Raw genomic sequence first — 19,514 nt, 5'->3', positions numbered from 1 at the left:
TCCTAAAGCTTAACAAAGGACCCTTGAGTGTCGGCTACTCTATTGAGATAGCCTCTCTGCTTGTTATTTATGATCGTATTCTTATTTAAATTTCGGAAAGGAAATTTTAAAGCCTTCAGACCATTTAAACGAGCATCCTGGACCTTTAAAAATATCTACTTGAGTGCCTGCGGAGAATTTCTCTGAGCTTGTTTGACCTAAAGAATTTTTAGTATATACTCAAAGATTCTTTTCGGTAGGGTTATTATAGAATATTTCTGAGAGAGCAGGAGTCAGGATTATCAAATAAAAGCGTTACGTATTTTTTGAACGGCCTTTAATTACTTTTTCTCTTTCAAGTCTGAGTTTAAATATTTTGTAACAAATTAATAATTCAAAGAATTTAAAACAATGTGAATTATAAACATAATGGTTATAATTATAAACGTTCAAGAAAATATAATGTTGGTAATCTTAACCCCTAAATATTTAAATATCTTCTTCTTGCCAATAGCGGGGAAAGTGCTTTCCACGCAATGATGCAAGGATTTGGTTGGGCGAAATATCCTATTGTTAAGCGCATGGACAAATTGGATGCGGAGATTCCTATAACTTTGATCTATGGCAGCAGATCTTGGGTTGACAATTCGGCTGGAGAAACAATTAAGCAAAGTCGAGCTTCTTCCTATGTGAACGTACAGGTAAACAGTAACAAAAGCGCAGATATCACACGTCAAGATCAATAGTGTGACCACTCACTTTTCGGATCGCTGGAGTCAAAATCACAAAGTCACGTCAAAATCTATTATGATGCTGAGGTCTGTCCAATGTGGAAGACTCACGAGGAGACCAGGCATGTAGTATAATATGGCCAAAATCGGGGCTATGACTACGTTTGAAGCATGAAAGATAAATAAATTCATTCGTATGGAATATAGATACCAATCTAACTGACACATAATTAAAAAAAGCTTGGTAGAAGAGTCATGAAAGTTACTCCAATTTTATTTGTTTAATAACGAAATATATTTCAAAAGATAACTTTATTGGCAAAAATGTAACGAACAAATCAAATTTTCACAAAAAACGTAGGTAGGTAGAGTATGGGAACGTAAGAAATCTTGCTATCACCGCTAGAGGAAAAAATGGCGAAAAATAGTTTGCATTCATTGCAATTTTAATAGTTGGTGTAGGGAGAATGCGTAATACCTTCATTAATGCTAACTATTCTCAATGTTAATCCTCTCCCTTCCGATAGTGCAGTAGTGTAACCAGCGCTGCCCCGCGGCCGCTCTTGCACTTAGGATAGTCACTCTTTTCGTGAATTGTAGGGCTTGGAATTCTACGTCCTTTGGTGGAGTTAACTCAAAACTATACTTTTTTGAGTTGCCACACTATTGATCTTGACGCGTGATATGATTGTTATAAGAGGTGCTTTCTGTTTGACTCCTCCATATGTAATATTTAGAATATTTTTATTTTCTTGTAACTAAAAGAATAATTTTAAAAAATTTCTTAAACATAATACTTTACTTTAGGTTATATCCGGAGCAGGACATCACGTTTATGCAGATAAAAGTGAAATATTTAACAAACACGTGTTGGAAGCATGTGCTTATAGTGGAATCAATCCAAATTTGACTTCGTCACCAAATATAAAATTAGTGTTAAAATCTAGTGACGACCAACAGTCTGTCGAATTACAATACCAGGAAATACAGAGGATAGAAGAAAAAGAAGCGGAGATGCCCCAGTCGAAGTCCAGTAGTTAAGAATGAATATAATTATGTATTTTTATTGATAAATATCGTATTATATCAATTCTATTCTTTTAGGAAAGTTGAAAATTTTAGTGACTTATTTTTTTCCGGCACAGGTATGAAAAAGTAATTTACTGGCGCCTTCTGTCAATCCGGAAAGCCGCACTTTATACGCCTTTAATTTAAAAACTGTCCTGAACAGGCTATATGGCAGTTTATAGGCGTAGTTTAAAATGCACATAGAATCTGCGGTATAATGTCTTTTTTAGACATATAAAGTGACTACTTCACGAAGTGAAGGCACTCTATATCAGTGCCAGAAAATAGTTTTTGCAATACTTTAATGGAAATTCCTGTTTTGCGAATCTTGCGAGAAAACGCCTCCTCTCGATGCCTGTAGATGGCGCGCAAAAGAGAACTTTACGTACAAATGTAACAAAAAATAGAGTTAGGCACTCGTATGAAGACACCACACTCGCAGGGGAATTGCCACGCTCAGCCGCTTGTATCGAAAAACAATTTATGACATGACATGCGCGTAAACAAGATGTTTTTAGGCAAGAATGATTTTTGTCGCGAAGCCTTCGATAAGCCGAAAACCGGAGTTGCAGCTAGGCGAGCCGAAGACGAAGTTGAAAGCAACATGATGGCTCGTCGTGACAAAAACTGTTCGAGACAGCCACATTTTACGAATACGCCTCATACAAAACTTTTTTCATGCATGAATACGTTTTTTTTTTATAAGACTTTTCATTCAGTAAAGTGAGAATTGATGCACTTCGACTACTCCCCAGCCTTCAGCTTCATATCCGGCTTGCCTACAACTCCGCTTTCACCGATGACTCTTAGTCATCATCCTCACCCAAAAATATCTCGCGTTTCTACCGAATTTGAACTGCGGTCAATATAAATTCACTTTCCACCAGAAAAAATCACTAAAGTTGTAGATTTCACAAAAGGAAATAATCGATGTAACCCTTAAACTTCAACGCAATATTTTTCTAAGAGCAAGTCAAAGAAAATATCCCTATCTAGAGCAAGGCCAGCGGAACAATATAAAAGGGCCAATAAGGGCAGTTGTTGGGCCCAGAATCAAATAATTATTATTTTTATGGAAATAAAAACTCACAAAACTCTTTTAAGATTGACAAATTGCCAACAGATTAGTTAAAACCTATTTCAGTATTTATTTCCCGAAAAAATTATGTTATGGTTCCCAAAAACAGTCTTTATTGACTCTTCTCCTTTTTCTATGAGATATTTTTTGTAACATTTAGTTACGGAGGTATGAGTGAGAGAAAGGGCATATCAAAAATTCCAAATGTAGACTTCCACGCTTGCTTTAGCTCAAGGTGTTGAGTAATCCAAACAGTTCTCCAATTTGAGCGTGCAACTGGATTTCATCGAAATTTTCATATGAAGTGTCTCATAGTGCATCTTTTCTCCGCCCGTCAAGTTTGCAAGATATTTGATGAATTTGCCTAAGATAGTTGGTCGTCGACACGAAGCCATTTTAAAATATCAATAACCAAAGTACCATTTTTAGACAGTCCTAGCAAATAGGTTAGAGGGAAAGCATGAACTCTGACATACTGTAGAAGTATAGAATCCGTAGTAGGAATTGTTTCCCTAAGTAGAAATTGTATTGGGATCTGAAATCTTGGTAATCCTGATAGGGTATTCTAATTGTTTAGTATATTTAAATAGAATTAAGCCAGGTATTCATATTGGAACGTCATTTAAATATAATCTTTTTATTCGATTAGTTTAAATGCTGAATACCCATTCATTATTTTTTTTCTGTTGAACTTATGACAATGTCCATTTTTAACAGTTCGGAAATAATTGATCAACAGTACAAAATTCTAACTATATACAGGATGTCCCAGGCTCAAGTGTCCTGACTTATCGCTGTATAAAAATAGAAAAATTAATCGAAAATTCCTTTTCCGAAATTCACTTAAAGATTCAGTATTTGAGTTATAAAATATTTAGGCTAGACCAATAAGGAGCGCCGTATAAACAGTCGTGCGCCTTTCAGCGGGAGTTCAACGTAGTGTTATTTAATCAAGCGCCGAGGTGGGGTTAATGACGAGAAAACAGCGGTCACTACACTGCGTTGGACTCCCGCTCGCAGACGCACTACTGTATACCGCGCTTCTGATTTGTCAAGCCTAAATATTTCATGACTCAAAAACTAAAAATTCAACTTATTTAAGAAAAAAGGAATTTTCGATTTATTTTTTTATTTTTATGCAGTCATATAAGTCCCGGCCCTTGAGTCTGTGACACCCTGTAAAGTTCAACTCACTGAGAAAGGAGAGTAAGGCCTTGTAACCAGTAATACTTTTTAAGGGGCTAAACAGTAAATTCCAAGTAAGTCCGACTTTCGGATCATTCAGAATAGAAAGTTTACAGAAAATGTATGATACGAATCACCCTGCAAATTTCAGGTGATGCAGTATAATCACTGTATGAAAATAGATAGTATTTCTTTGCAGTGCACGTATACTCTAAACTTTCATAAACACTTAAGTAAAATTCGAACTGACAGACTAACGATTCAGGTCGAGATATTCGGGCATTATAAACTTCTCTCTTCTCGTGGAAAAGGGATATCGGTAATTGTAGATTATACTTAATTATGATATAAATTTATTAAAATGAATATAAAAATATTATTTACGATCAGTTCATAGTTAATAATATTGACGACAAACAGTTTTAAATGCAGTAAAGTAACAAATTCATGCTATTTTAAAATAAAATGTTGGTTTAAGTAATCTAATTTTAGTCACTTTAATTCGCCACCTAAATTTATCTTAAATTGGTTTCTTGCCTGTTTCTACTATTTTTTCAATATAATCTTTAAATACTTAATCAAATAAAGCAGAAATGAAGTAAAAACTAAAAACATTAATTTATAAAGAATAGTAACCGATAACTAAAAATAAAGTTATAAATTTGAATACGTAAAACGAAAATCAAAAAGTTATGGACAGAACCATGACTCAGAGTATTGCGTCCTTGTTCTCTGAGCAATATTGTAAGATTTTTATTCCATTGTATACAGTTACTATGAAAAGGAAAGTTTATACAAAGTGTACAAAGCAACTAGATTATTTGTCAAAAATTGTGATTGTTATATATATACTTTTTATTATTTAAGTATTATATTTATGTACACTCGAAGTGAAGATATTTTTGCTTTCTTGTTAATAACAATTTGTTCATTATAATGGAGTTAATTTTTATTTCCACTGTCCTAAGTTCTCGTCCTCTATTTCGAAATGTTCGTCTTGTTCTTCTTCTCTCGTACTGCAGTTTTCCACATCGTACAAATTATCGCTTTCTTCCAGAGAGTCATGCCTCTCAATGCCAGAATCGAGTTTCCGTTTCTTTTGAATTTGACGTTGCTTCAAAAACTGTGTAAATAATTCTCGTCTTTCAGTGCTCGATAATTGTTTCTCAGGAAACAATGATTTTTCTCTAAGTTCGGTTATAGAAGTAAGTGTAGTCCGATTTTGCATTGAAACTTGTATCTTGCTTACAGATGTTTGAACCTAGATATAGAAAACATAAGCACATTCTATAATTGTAAATTTTCCATAAATTTTAAATGTTGCGAACTTCCATTTGGGCGAATTAATCAACATTTCATTGAACCTTTCTAAATCTAGTTGCATAAGGTCGTAAGCCCCAACATGTTCAAAAATGACTTTTATTGCATTTCAAACCTTATAATCCTACCGATCTTATACTTCTTTCAAAATCATAAGGTCATAAGCAACATAACTCCGTCAAGTGAGAGTATAAACAGAACCTAAAATTATAATTGTGTGTGTGTGTGTGTGTGTGTGTGTGTGTGTCAGGAAAGGGACCTTAGGGTTACAAAATCGATTTTCGGGTTTTTAATGCTAAGGTCCCTTTCTTCGCGATACGTCTAAAAATTTATACATACATATATATATATATATATATATACATACATATACACACACATACACAACATACAGAGGGTGGACACGCTGGGGCTGACATGTGTGGACAACTTGAATGCTACCCGGATTGCACAACAGCAGGGGAGAAGCAATTTTACAGGCGCATTTTCAAATTTCGCGGTTTTAAAGTTGCATTCGGATTAGCCATTCGGTCAACTCCATCCATCATTGGGTCAAGTTTACCTTAGGTTTCATGATTGCGTTTTAAACTTCAAATGGATACAAGTGTCAAAAAAATATAGGTTATGTTATGTAGTAATTACAACTAATAAAAGTGTTTAATTAATAATGAAGTGAGACATGTGGACTGAGAAGTCAACGTAAATTATTTTCTGTGCGAATAACATGATGGAATGGCTGCTGAGTGACAAATACTATAAAATAGTAATAATATTCGGCGCTTCCAGTGGGCGCCCTAACAATAGAAATCTCAGAATATTCTCAGGCGAAATATCCTGGCCGGTTTGAGACTATTTGAACGTTCGATTTGAATGATTTAGTCTCAGAGATAGAGAGATCTGGGTCCTTTTCAAGGTACTTTTAGTGGTCCTTTAAGAGTGATGCATCGGCAATATAAGGTTCCTTTTGTATTCGTCACGTACCGGGCGGGCAGAGTTATTTACAGTAGTTGACCGTCGCTAACCCGACTCCCTTTTTAAATTTTTCTTCAAATTATTAACACTTTTTTTGAATTGATGAATTTTCTCATTATACTTACTTATAATTATAATTTATATAATAATATACAATTTTCTAGTTGAATTAAAAAATGTTGTCTTTTTTGGCGTATCTCATTCCATTTAGGGGCCATCCATATTCCAAGTGGACACTTTTGGGGGGAAGAGGTATGGCAAAATTCCACGCTTGGTCACGAGGGGGGCCGGGGAAGTCGGGCTAGAATCCACGTGGACACACATTTCCCTAAATCTGTGAAATCTAGGCATACTCAAACTTTTATATTATGCTCGCGCACAAGATAATTTTTATTTTTATTTTAATTATAATTTTTTCACGACTTTTTCTTTGAAATTCAAATCATGTTTAAGCTCAAGTTTCTAAGCTAATCCGAAATTTTTCAACCAATTTATCGCTCCTTTTGGACTTCTTGAGTTTGAAGACTAATAATTTCTATATTTTGATCAAATATGTCCACGTGGACAAAGTACAGGGGGTGTTGGTCTAAATTCACCGGCTGGCCACGAGGGGGGAGAGGGGGTCAATAAGTGGTAAAAATTGTCCACGTGTTATATGGATAGCCCCTTACGAGAAACGTTGTATTTATTCCAATTTTAAACATTTTAAAAAAAAGTCATCGAAAACCGTAGATTCCGAATTATTATGTTTTAGACTGTTAATTATGAAATTAAAAAAATCTATTTCTAAATTTTCCGAAATCTTAACAAAAGACCCTTGAGTGTCGGCTACTCTATTGATATGGCCTCTCTGCTTGTTATTTATGTTCCAAATCTTATTACAATTTCAGCCTCTCTGCTTGTTATTTATGATCGTATTTTTATTTCAATTTCGGAAAGGACATTTTAAAGCCTTTAAAACATTTAAACGAGCTACCTGGACCTTTAAATATATCTGAGTGTCTGCGGAGAATTTCTCAGAGCTTCTCAGAGCCTTGAGAATCTTTAGCATATACTCTGAAATTTATATCGGTAGGGCGAAGTCTTAATTGTGTTCAACGCTTATTTTAGGCATAAAAAAGGTATGTTATGAATCGACAGGATATGTTTTGAATAAAGTGAATAAAATATTACGTGCGAAAACTTTAAATTGACATTAACTACATTTATTTACAGCGATTAGGGCAAAAAGGTGAATGTGAACATAACCTCGAAATAATGACAGACAGGCCCGGCATGTTTATTATACTTCCGATTGATTATTCTTTACCAAAGAAATGCTTTGTGCTTTTGTATATTTATTACTGACAGTGTCGGCAGTAATAATTTAAACAATAATTAGTTATTAATAATTTTAACAAGTAACACATTATTTCTAGATGTAATAATAGATTTCCATTGTTTTTTTTTTCGTAGACCAATCCTAGACGAAATACCTATCAGGAAATTCAGATGGAATTAGTGCATTTCAGTTGGTGCATTTCATTCAACACTATTTTAAAATCGTTATCTCTGGAACTTATCCCAAGATTGGGGATTGATAAGCCTTAAATGAATTCTGAGACATGTTGATGGCATAGGTGTATCAGAAAGATATATCGGGGCAATATAACTTGCCAGAATTTTAATTAATAAAGTTTTTAGAGTTTTTTTATTTTAGAAAATGTTTTCTGTGCATGTCATCTCATAATTTAGTTTGACCAACCACTAAAATAAATTAGAGACTCGTTGATGATAAAAGGGTATCAGAAATAGATGTAGAAGCGAAATTTTAGCCTGGCATTTTTATTCCTGTTTTTTTAGAAATTGCTATCTCTGGATCTGATTTCCAAACTGGAATTTGGTTAGTCTCACAAATTAATTAAGGAAAATATAGATTTTTTCCTTTTCTAAATAGAAAATTCGATTTACGAGAACGTTTTAATGTCTCTTATAAAAGGTCGTCAAAATGGCGCTTATGCCCTTTCGGAATGCCTTAATCAAAATCAAACTTCTACATTCATAGAAAAAATTGTTTACAACTTTCATAGGTAAAACTCTATTATCAATATGATGGCGTTCCACTGCATCGAACGAGAGAAGTGTTCTTGTCAAAAATTGGCACAGCATTCTATCCCTTCACAAGTGATACCGATAACAAAAATAGGACAACATCCAATTGAAAAGATGGCATCTGAAATAAAATTTACGGAATTGGTGTCTTCATTTGTAACAGCATAATTTAAACTTAAACGGTAACTCAAACAAATACACGAAAACAAACTTTCGAGTAGCTTTGAATTACACTCAAAGACTTTTATTTTCTGATAAGATATCAATAATGTATTAATTTAATCTTTAGATCTGATAAAATAGATAATTATCATGTAAATACTTTTAAAAGCTGAGATTGTGAACTATCTTTGACAAAAATGCACCTTCTACATTGCCGTCATTTTTCGATATCTAACACGTTAAATTTCATATCACTTCCAAGGTGAGAAAAAAATCTTTTCATGAAAAAAAAATTGATCCTCAGTATCCAGATATCCTGTTGAATACAGCCTGCCATCGACGAGACTCGAAATTCATATAAGGATTGATCAAACCAAATTTTGAGATGACGTCCAGAGAAAACATTTTCTAAAATAAAAAAACTCTCTAAAGACTTTATTAATTTAAATTCTGGCAAGTTATATTGTTCCTAGATATCTTTTTGATGCACCTATGCCGTCAAAATAACTTAGAATTAATTTTAGGGGCTGATCAAATGGCAATTTGGAAATCAGATCCAGAGATGGCAATTTCAAAAATAGAAAAATTTCTTTAAAAAATAGAATAAAAATGCCGGCCTAAAATTTCGCTTCTACATTTATTTCTGATACCCTTCTATCATCAACGAGTGTCTAATTTATTTTGATGGTTGATCAAACCAAATTTTGAACAATTTAAAGGAATTTCAAAAGATTTCAAAGAATTTTTAATGCTTTGCGGTATTATAAAAGATTTTAAGGAATTTGACATTGATTTCACTGATTTAAGAAGATGTCAAATGTTTTAAAATTTTCAATTTATTTTGGAAGAATTGAAAGTAATATATATTGTAGGGAAATATTTAAAAAGCATTTCAGAAGATTAATTGAAAGAGATGTTCAAAAGTTTAATGAATTTCAAATATATTTTTAAGGATTTGAAATATTTCATGATATTTTAAACAATTCCAAGGAATTATCCACTGACTTTAGTAATTTAATTGATTAAGAAGAATTAAAAATATTTTAGATTATCTTGAAATATTCAAGGTACTTTGGAAGCTTTAAGAAGTTTTAAGTGATTTTAAAATACTTAAAATAAATCTTTAGGAAAATTTAAAATATTGCAAGGAATTTTCATTTGATTTATTTATACAACATTTTAAGGAATTAAAAAAATAATTTAAGGGTTTGAAAACTTTTAGAGTGTTTTAAAAGATTCCAAGGAATTTTCAATTGATTTCAGTAGTTTTAAATTATTTTAATGATTTTAGAGAACTTGAAAGATTTTAGGGAATTTTCGAAGATTTGAAGGAATTTTGCATTTATTTCCATAATTTGAGGAAATTTCAACGGATTGAAAAAATTATAGGGTGTTTTAAAAGATTCTATGGCATTTTCAAAAGATTTAAATAATTTTAATAAATTTCAAAAGAATTTTAATAGTAAAATTTGATTTCAGAAGGTTTAAAAAATATCAAGTGATTTAAAAACATTTCAACTAAATATATACAGGATTGGCTATTTAAAGTGGAAACATTTGTTTATGAAAAAAAACATGAAAAAACAATCGTTTTGTTGTTCATTTGGATAATCATTTATTTTAGTTTGGGGAGATTTGTTCCAACTACTTTTTGAAAATTGAAATCTCTTTGAGCTAAAATAAATGATTATCGTGAACAACAAGAAGATTGTTTTTCAAATGTTTTTTTTTCAGAATCAAATGCTTCCACTTTAAATGGTCAAACCTGTATTTTATAAAAAATACTGAAGAGTTTTAGAAGATTCTAAACATATTTTTTATTTTAATCATTTTAAGGAATTTTTAAAGATTGGGAATATTTTAGGGTATTTTAAAAGAATCCAAGGTATTTCCAACATATTTCAACAATTTTACGAAATTTAAAACAATTTTAGAGGATTTTAGAGGATTTTGAAAACTTTTAGTTTTCTTAAAGATTTAATGGATTTTTGTTTTGTTTTGAGTAATTTTATTGCTTCCAGAGGATTTGAAATACTGCACAGTAATTCAAAGGATGCTAAGGTATTTTCGAAAGCTTTAAAATGTTTTAAAGTGATTGTTACAGTTTTCGGAGGTCTTGAAATATTCTGAGGAATTTCTAAAGATTCCAAGAATTTTTTTTATTTGAATAATTTGAAGAAATATAAAGGACTAGAAATATTTCAAGTTATTATAAAAAAATTTAAGGGATTAGAGTATTTTAAAAGATTCAAAGGCATTTCCAAGAGAATTGAATAATTTTAAGGAGTTTCAAAAAAATTCTTAAGGCTTTGGGAACTTTAAGAGTGTTTTAAAAGAAGCTTAAAAAATGCAAGGATTTCCAAAATATTTTGAAGAATTTTAAATATTTTAGGGTATTTTGAAAGATCCTGAGAATTTTTGAATTGATTTCAGTAATTTAATGTAACTTCTGGATTTGAATTATTGTATTGTATTTTAAAAGATTGCAAGGTATTCTCAAGTTCAATGGAATTTTGAAGGATTTTGAATATTTTTGGACATTTAAAAAGAATCTAAGGCATTTTAAGTGTTTTTAATAATTTCACGGAGTTTAAAAAAATTGTAAAGGAATTAAAAAATTGAAGAGTATTTTAGAAGAGTCTATGGAATTTTTAATTGACTTCAGAAGATTTGAAATATTTTAGTGTATTTAAAAAGATTTTAAAGCATTTTCAAAAAATTTGAAAAAAATTGCACGGGGCATTGTATCAAAGAGTTTCTTAGGATATATTAAAAAAAAAAAAAGATTCAAAGGGTAGTTTTAAAAGATTTCAATAATTTGAAGTGATTCAATTCTTCCACTTTTTTCCTTTGTTATGTATTTCTCTCTAATGAGCCGAAAACGAATTAGTTTGAAAATCTAATTTTGATTTGTGAATCTATTTCATGCTCTGTTTGCATGAAATTATTCATAAGAAAATGGATTTCATTTTGATCTTTACCGAATAATTAAAAAAAAAGATTTTAAATATTTAAGGGCTTTTTAAAAGATTCCAATGTACTTTGAAAAGATTGAAAAAATTTCTAGAAATTTTCAAGGATTTGACTGATCTTAAGGTATTTGAAATATTTGCATTGGATATTAAGGAGTTTCCTGAAATTTTGGAAGATATGAGACGATTTCGTAGAATCTATTATGATATCTCGAAAGATCCCAAGTGATTTTATAAGATTTCAGAGAATTTCAAGGATTTTAAGGAATTTAACCATTCATAGATTTAGTACGAATTAAATTTTTTTTTAATATTTCGAAAGTATTAACAAAGATTTCAAAAAGTTTGAGGATATTCAGAATTAATTTAATTCTACTTAAGTCAATGTATTTTTTTTAGGGTTTCGTAGCCCCGGGATGAAACCCTTATTGTTTCGGTCGGGTGTGCGCTCGTCCATCTTACTATTTTCCAAGGAGGGGAAGTGAGGGGAGGGGAATATGATAGGGGAGGGTAGGGAAGTTTGCTATGGAAGGTTTCAACAAATTAATTAAGTTTTTTTTAAGGAAAATAATTTCCAAATAATTTTAATAACATTTGTTTGAAAAAATGTGGTTTCGAATTTTTTTTCATAAATTTTTTGTTTAAACAAAGTTTTAAATAATAGTTCAGATGTTTACGACACATGTAACTGAATTACGAACCGTTTCGTTTTTTTTAACGTGTAACTGCAAAAAACTTCCACTACATGTTCCATAAAATTCCGAAAGAAATTTCTGACAGTGGCTATTAAGACTTAATTTAACTAAATTCAATGCATTCTTTCATATATTTGTTTTATTTGTTTTTAATAATTACGATGCGTTTACGATAGCGTAAAGACGTCGCCATATTTTGTGCCCAATGATTGATATATATAAATTAATAAATAAAAGAAAAATTACCTTCTTGATCATCGTATAACGATCTAAACCAAAGACATCATGTCTCATTTCCGGAAGATTAACCCCAAGGACCTTGTCTTCGCTTCGGTTTGTTATGTTCAAATCAATAATTTCCGATTTAGTAACAGATGAAAGTTTGGTGAATATAACTGGCTCATCGCTTTTAATGATATGAGTAGAGGGTATAAACTCTTCGCCAAAATCGATTGACGATAGTCGGTTTTCTACTGCATTCACTACAGACAAATGCTTGTTTTTAACAAATCTAATTGTCGGAACGACGCCTATTACCCGAAGTTGAGACAATTCGTGCTGAAGATGTCCTCCACATCTACGAAGGACACTTTCTGTGGATTCATCACCTGTTTTATGATTTTTACTGTGCCAAAAGACGTTCAGATGTTTGAAATCAGACGTAACACTGACGTGAGAAATATCTATGCCTCGACCTAATAGCTGGGGTGCTACTTCCCCTGTTGCCATTAAGTCGGTTATGTGTTTCATAAACAGTTTATTGAGTACTTCTGTTCTGCGAGTCCTGTGTGTTGGCACGATTTTATTGACTGTCATAGTAACAGGCTGAGCTGCCGTACCAGCACTATTGAAGAATTTTCTACAATATAAGAAACTTTCTATCATCTTGCGCTCGGCGTTAATATATGGACATATGCCTAGAACTTTCACATTTGTATGTTCCTCAAGGATATCTAAGCCATTTTAGTAAATTAAAAAGGAATTTTTGTTTTGAGGTATCTATTATAAAGTAAAGTATACTGTTAAAATGGATTTATGTAAGTTAATACTCTATATAAACAGTAATTTAAATTTTAATGAAGGCAGCTTCCCTGGATCCACCTTTTCTTCTGCTTTGTATGCTTAAAAGCTATGACCCTATAATGGCCCTATTGTATACGTCACATACTGGGCGGGCAGAGTTATTCACAGCAATTGTCCGTCACATACCCGACTCCTTTTTTAAATCTTTGTTGAAATTATTAACACATTATTATTAATTTGTTGTCTGTTTTGGCGTATCTCATTCCATTCATGAGATACGTTATATTCATTCCAATTTTAAACATCTAAAAGAAGTTAGATATGGGGCATAATTTCTGAAGTGTACCCACCTCGAAAATGAAAGTTGTCCGATCGGGCCAAAAATTAGCCCAATTGTAATTCTATTAGATAGTACCCATCGTACCAAAAATTCATTTATTTTGATGATTATTTATCAAAGTGGAAGGGGTACAATTTTTTGTTTTTTTAAGCAATTCTTACTTTCAAACAATTATAACTTTTTTCCTATTGTCTTGAACAAAATTTCACTATAAATGTTTTTAAATTTTGTCACAAACTTGCTGGCGATCATAACGATTTTTGAAAAAGTCCAAATTTGACCCTAATTTTTGAAAATGAAAAATAAATTGGACTTTTTTTGAATTTCGACGCTTTTTTCTTCAAAATATTTTCAAAAGAACGGTTAGTTTTTGCCCTATAAGACCCCCAACTTCCAGAGTGGCAGATTAATTCGTCTTTGAGTAATATAACGATACGTAAGCAAGATGCCATGATAGGGCTGGTGGCGCGCGATCTCCTCTCGTGCGCTCACGCCGAGGATCGTTGTGCAATGCTTTAGTGCCAGTTTTTTAAGTTAAGTAATATTATATGCTACCAGAATAACTGCTCTCTGCATTTTCAGGGTGAATTACCAAGAAATATCGTGACTTTAGTCATTCTCATGTAAAAATCTCTTTTTTCAATTTGAAAAAAGTACTTTTGCACGACGCCCTCTAAAAAAGTGATTAAATTTTGGAAGAATAGATGTATCAATCCTTTTCAAAAAGTGAGCCATAAAGCAACTAATCTTAAACTCCGTGGTGTTTCCGACGACTTCCGTTTGAAATTCCCTACACTACAAGAAGGATCTCAAATTTGCAGTTCATGTAGATACCAACTCATCAACTCAGCAAGAATATCATCCTTGAACTCTGGTGATATTGCAGAGTCTTCTGGTAGAGATAAAGAAAAAATTGAGGATCAAGAAATGATTTCTGACGATTATTAAGATCAGCTATATGACAGCGAAAAATATTTAGATGTCCTAGACACCAAACTACAGTGTGAAAACAAATATCATAAAGCGAGTGTTGAAGTACTTGTTCAAATCAAGGACTAATTCAATGGCTCTAAAGATGAAGAACAATTACAGCTTTTCTCGCTTGCGCCAAAATCTTGGTGACGAAGGAAACTGATGCAGGTGTTCAATACATCAGAGCGAAAAGCAAGAAATTTCAAAAAATTAGTTTCAAAGCATGGAATTCTTACGCTTCCGAATCCAAAAGGAAGAAAAGCATTGACTCCTGAAACTGGCACTCTATTAAACATTTTTTATGAACGCGATGACATAAGTCGAATGATGTCAGGGATGAAAGACTTTTTGTCGATCAAGAATGATGATAGAACTCGTTCATATATTCGGAAAAGGTTACTACTGTGTATTCTCAACGAGTAATATGCTAAATTTACATCAGAACATTTAGACCTGAAGATCAGTATTTTGACATTCACAAAAACTCATACCTTTACATTGTATTCTAGCAGGAAGCAGTTGCACACATAATGTGTGCGTTTTTGTCCATCATGAGAAAGTCAAGTTGATATTGCATGAAATAAATATTCAACATTTAATAGAGGATACTGACATGGTGCTCACAAATTATCACGACTGTCTGGATGCTATTGTATGTCCTAACTCTTCAAGTTCCTGTCATTTAGGAGAGTGTGAAAACTGTCCAAGCAGATGTACTCTGAAGACTCAGGTAATGGATACTGATGAATTCATAGATGATTTCTGTGAAAGGCTGTTAAAATTAAAAACTCATCACTTTATTTCAAAGTAGCAATCATCTTCTTTAAAAAAAACTGAAGGACAATTTATTGCCTGGAGAGTTTTTGATTTGCTTCGATTTCGCCTTTCGACAATTACGCCTTCATAATTCAGAATGCAGCGCAATCATTCCACTGGAATAAGGACCAAGCTACAATATTCACTGTGGTGATTTATTAAAAAAAAATATGGAGAGCTCAAACACGCATGTATCGCAATCATATCTGATAACTTAGCTCATGACAGAGTGGCTGTTTACGCGTATCAGAAGATAATAGTAGATTACTTAAAAACTCATTTCAGGCCAAAGAAAATCTTCGATTTCACTGATGGCGCAGGGCAACATTTTAAAAATAAGAGTAGCTTTGTTAACCTCCAAGCCCATGAAGAAGATTTTGGTATCGAAGCTGAATGGCACTTCCATGGTACATCTCATGGTAAGGGTGCATGTGATGGTATAAGACCGAATATAAAGAGACAATCAGCACGTGTAAGCTTACAATGTTCTCCGAAACATCACATACTCACGCCCCATGCTATGTTGCAGTGAAAAACTAACTGCCAGGAAAGCGAAATTTTTCAGTAGCAAAGAACATCATGCCTTAGCCACCGAGTTACTGAAAGCCAAATTTAACAAAGCTGTAACGATGCCAGATACATTACAGTACCGCGCTTTCATTCCCACTCAAGATGGAAAACTTAAACTCCAGAAGTTTTCGTCTTCTGAGAAATACGACATCTTCTCGAATGGCAAAAAACAGAACCAGCAAAAGAGGCCTGCAAAGGAAACAACTATTGAAACTATAGTCAAGAAATCAAACGTAAAGATAAATACTGGCGCGAAAACGAAAACTAATTGAAACTTCAAAAAGTTAGTCAGAACAAGACGAAAATAATAAATGTTAATTTGTCACCCTTATAAACAGTAGCATCACTTTAATACACAATTATTCTAGTAGCATATAATATTACTTAACTCAAAAAACTGGCGTTGCACAAAGATACTCGGCGTGAGCGCACTAGGGGTGATCGTGCGCCACCCACTCTATCATGGCATCTTGTTTACGTATCGTTCTATTACTCAAAGACAAATTAATTTGTCACTCTGAAAATTGCGGGTCTTATAGGGAAAAAAGTCAGCTTTCTTTTTAAAATATTTTGAAGAAAAAAATCGTCGAAATTCAAAAAAAGACAAATTTATTTTTGATTTTCAAAAATTAGCGTCAAATTTGGACTTTCTTTAAAAGCGTTATGATCGCCAGAAAGTTTGTGAAAAAATCTATAAAAAACATTTGAAGTGAAATTTTGTTCAAGTCAATAGGAACAAAGTTACAAATGTTTGAAAGCAAGGCTTTGCTTAAAAAAAAAAAATTGTACTCCCTCCACTTTGATAAATAATTATCAAAATGAATTAATTTTTGATGTGAGGGGTACTATCTAATAGAATTACCATTGGGCCAATTTTGAGCCAAATTGGACAACTTTCATTTTCGAGGTGAGTACACTTCAGAAATTATGCCCCATATACGAAAAAATCGAAACCCGTAAATTCGGAATTATTATATTTTAGGCTGTTAACTTTGAAATTAAACAAATCTATTTCTACATATTAATCCAAAAGCTTAACAAAGGACCCTTGTGAGTATCGGCCACTCTATTGAGATAGCCTCACTGCTTGTTATTTATGATCTAAGTGAGCTAGCTGGATCTTTAAAAAAAGTCTACCTGAGTGCCTTCGGATATTCTTTGAAGCTTCTCTGAGCCTGAGAATCTTCAGTGAATATTCACAGATTTCTATCGGTAGGGTAACTTCACTTTGTTTAGTGCAGAGGGTAAAACAATGGACCAAATGCATTAGATTTGGCCCATTGTGATCCTTTTTTTAAATATCGACGTACAAACTAATTTTTTTTCTATAAGTGTATTTGAAAATTATTGTTTATTTTTTAAGTACCATTTAATGAAATAATACAATGATGATCATTATTTATTATGAAGATATTACAAAAATAAAGTTTTGCCCCATACATTTGGTGCCACTGCTTTCCCCTAAGCACTCGACGAAGTGAAGTTCGCTGCCGATTAAATTAAAATATCTCATTCACGAATTTCGAGTGACGTCGCAGAAGAAAATTGCCGTATATTCTTTGTTACAAATTCTAATAATATTACTAGATAGATTAGAACAACATTTGGTTTCATTTTGAAATTTGTGTACACAGTCAAATGTTTTAAAATAAAGATCAGATCCCATAGATCGTTCTCTTTCCAATAATTAAATCTTTAAAAATAATTTATATCTATTTGAAGACAGTAGATTTCGATTGTCCAATTATGCTATCATTAATATCATTAATAAGTGTATTTAACTAATACAGCAAAATTTCCCATGATGTACGTACGAAATTGTTAGCATTTATTTTTTTATTGCAAAGTAAACTGTTCCTGACATATGCCCATTATATATAGTAAACTTAATTTTTGAAAATGATTATGTCAAAGCGACCCCAGAATATTCTGACTCACTGTGCAAAAAACTACTATGTACATAAACATACCTATTGAGTAAATGACAAGCATATATATATATATATATATAACGGCTGTCCGAAAATTGATACTCCGGATTCCGTAACCCCGCATAAAATTTGCCTAGCCACTCGAGTTGGCGCCTGATGACTGGAAAATCAATTTTGAAAAATTCAACTTTTTACCATATCGCACTGTAGGAAATTTTATGGCGCATATTTTCTCTTGGAAAAAAGTTGTATCTTCTACTGATTAATTTTCTACCAATAGATTTTTTTCCTTAAAAGATTCTTTACAACTTCATTTTTCTGTTTTTTATTAAAACTAAACTTGTTAGTAATTATACCACTAATTAGTTACAAATGGTTAGCAGAATTTGGTAAAAATAAAAAAATTTTCTCCTCAACCTGCGTCAGCCATGAAGAAATACATGCAGGACGTAAATTTCCCGTCGCCGACCGTCAAATTACATGCGAATCGTATTTCAACACGCACAATATTTTGAGGTTAGGTCTCCCTAAACTTTTCCATTTTACTCAAACATCCTTTATACTTATTGAAAATTGTAGCATTTATTATAGTTATATCGTAGTATATTAAATCTATATTAGTGTAGTATATTGTAGTATATTATATCTTAAGTTAATCAGATTATATATTGTAATTTTAAAATAAATTGCACGTATAATTCGATGCTAATTGTAAATATCACCAAAGCTTTTTTCAGTGTAGAGATTAACTAAAAATTAAGGCTAACTTCTGAAGTGAAAATGAAACGAAAAGCTTAGACAAACTATTTTTAAGTAAATATTACCGCCTTAAACTATCCTTTCTGTAGTAAATTTATATTTCTTTTTCAAAACTTGTTAGACCTAGCAATGTGGTTACCTTTTTTCTGTCATAAATCAAGTTAAAAATTTTGTAATTTGCTTGACTTTATACTGAAAACATCTTTAATATATTTAATGTATTACTCAATAAAAAGAGACCTGTTTCCTTTATTTCCAGTAGTTTACAGTAGTATATACATATAAAATATGCACTAAATTTTACTTATGCCACTATATTTGTGTCTAGCAACGTTCATTGGCTGCCTCGGCCTTGTATCGATACGCCCACTGTAAGCATATTTTGCACCTGCGCACGTGCCAAAAAGCGCAGGTCTATTTTGAAATAGTACAATTTGTCAACTAAAAATTAATATAATAGAATCAAAAACCGACTCAAATATTTCGAGGCATATTGAGTATTGCAGCATGACCTCACGCTTTTATGTTGTTAACGAATAATTCAATTAAAGTAATACTTTTCCGAAAAAACTTCATGATATCGTAACAAACATTTCTTTTACTGGAAGTTTGGGCCTACTCAGAAAATAAAAAAAAAATATATATATATATATAAAATATATATATACATACGAATGCATCAACTTGCCATAAAGATAGGCTGGGCAAGACAGTACGCGTCCCGCATTCAATGTGTGATTGACTACATCCATGGTGGCCATTATTTTTATCATTTTTCTCTCCCGGTTTTCTCCCGGTTCTCCCGGTAGAAATTCGTGATTTCTCCCGGTTTAAAAAAAAAATACTGCTG

The 19,514-nt window shown here is 32.2% G+C and overlaps 2 protein-coding genes across 9 annotated transcripts in view; one reads left to right on the top strand and one right to left on the bottom strand.

Annotated features, from left to right (window-relative positions):
- LOC117171623 ((Lyso)-N-acylphosphatidylethanolamine lipase) overlaps nucleotides 1-4,978 on the top strand; it is a 55,684-nt gene extending 50,706 nt beyond the window's left edge. For 5 of the 6 annotated variants that reach the window (XM_033359102.1, XM_033359098.1, XM_033359099.1 and 2 more), the window contains exons 6-8: nucleotides 494-680; nucleotides 1,518-1,747; nucleotides 1,856-4,978. In XM_033359102.1, the coding sequence (XP_033214993.1) occupies nucleotides 494-680; nucleotides 1,518-1,747; nucleotides 1,856-1,925 (487 nt within the window). In that variant the 3' untranslated portion in view covers nucleotides 1,926-4,978. Of the gene's footprint in view, nucleotides 1-493; nucleotides 681-1,517; nucleotides 1,768-1,855 lie in introns of all 6 variants that reach the window. The other variant, XM_033359100.1, reaches the window with a different exon arrangement.
- LOC117171624 overlaps nucleotides 4,873-19,514 on the bottom strand; it is a 32,453-nt gene continuing 17,811 nt past the window's right edge. For 2 of the 3 annotated variants that reach the window (XM_033359106.1, XM_033359104.1), the window contains exons 3-4: nucleotides 12,500-13,112; nucleotides 4,873-5,302 (exon numbers count right to left, since the gene is read on the bottom strand). In XM_033359106.1, coding sequence (XP_033214997.1) covers nucleotides 4,991-5,302; nucleotides 12,500-13,112 — 925 coding nt within the window. In that variant the 3' untranslated portion in view covers nucleotides 4,873-4,990. The remainder of the gene's footprint in view (nucleotides 5,303-12,499; nucleotides 13,113-19,514) is intronic. The other variant, XR_004466906.1, reaches the window with a different exon arrangement.

Source organism: Belonocnema kinseyi, chromosome 4, assembly GCF_010883055.1.
Source record: "Belonocnema kinseyi isolate 2016_QV_RU_SX_M_011 chromosome 4, B_treatae_v1, whole genome shotgun sequence".
NCBI lineage: Eukaryota > Metazoa > Arthropoda > Insecta > Hymenoptera > Cynipidae > Belonocnema > Belonocnema kinseyi.
Note: the sequence above shows the minus strand (reverse complement) of the source record. Positions and strands in the feature narration are given on the sequence as shown.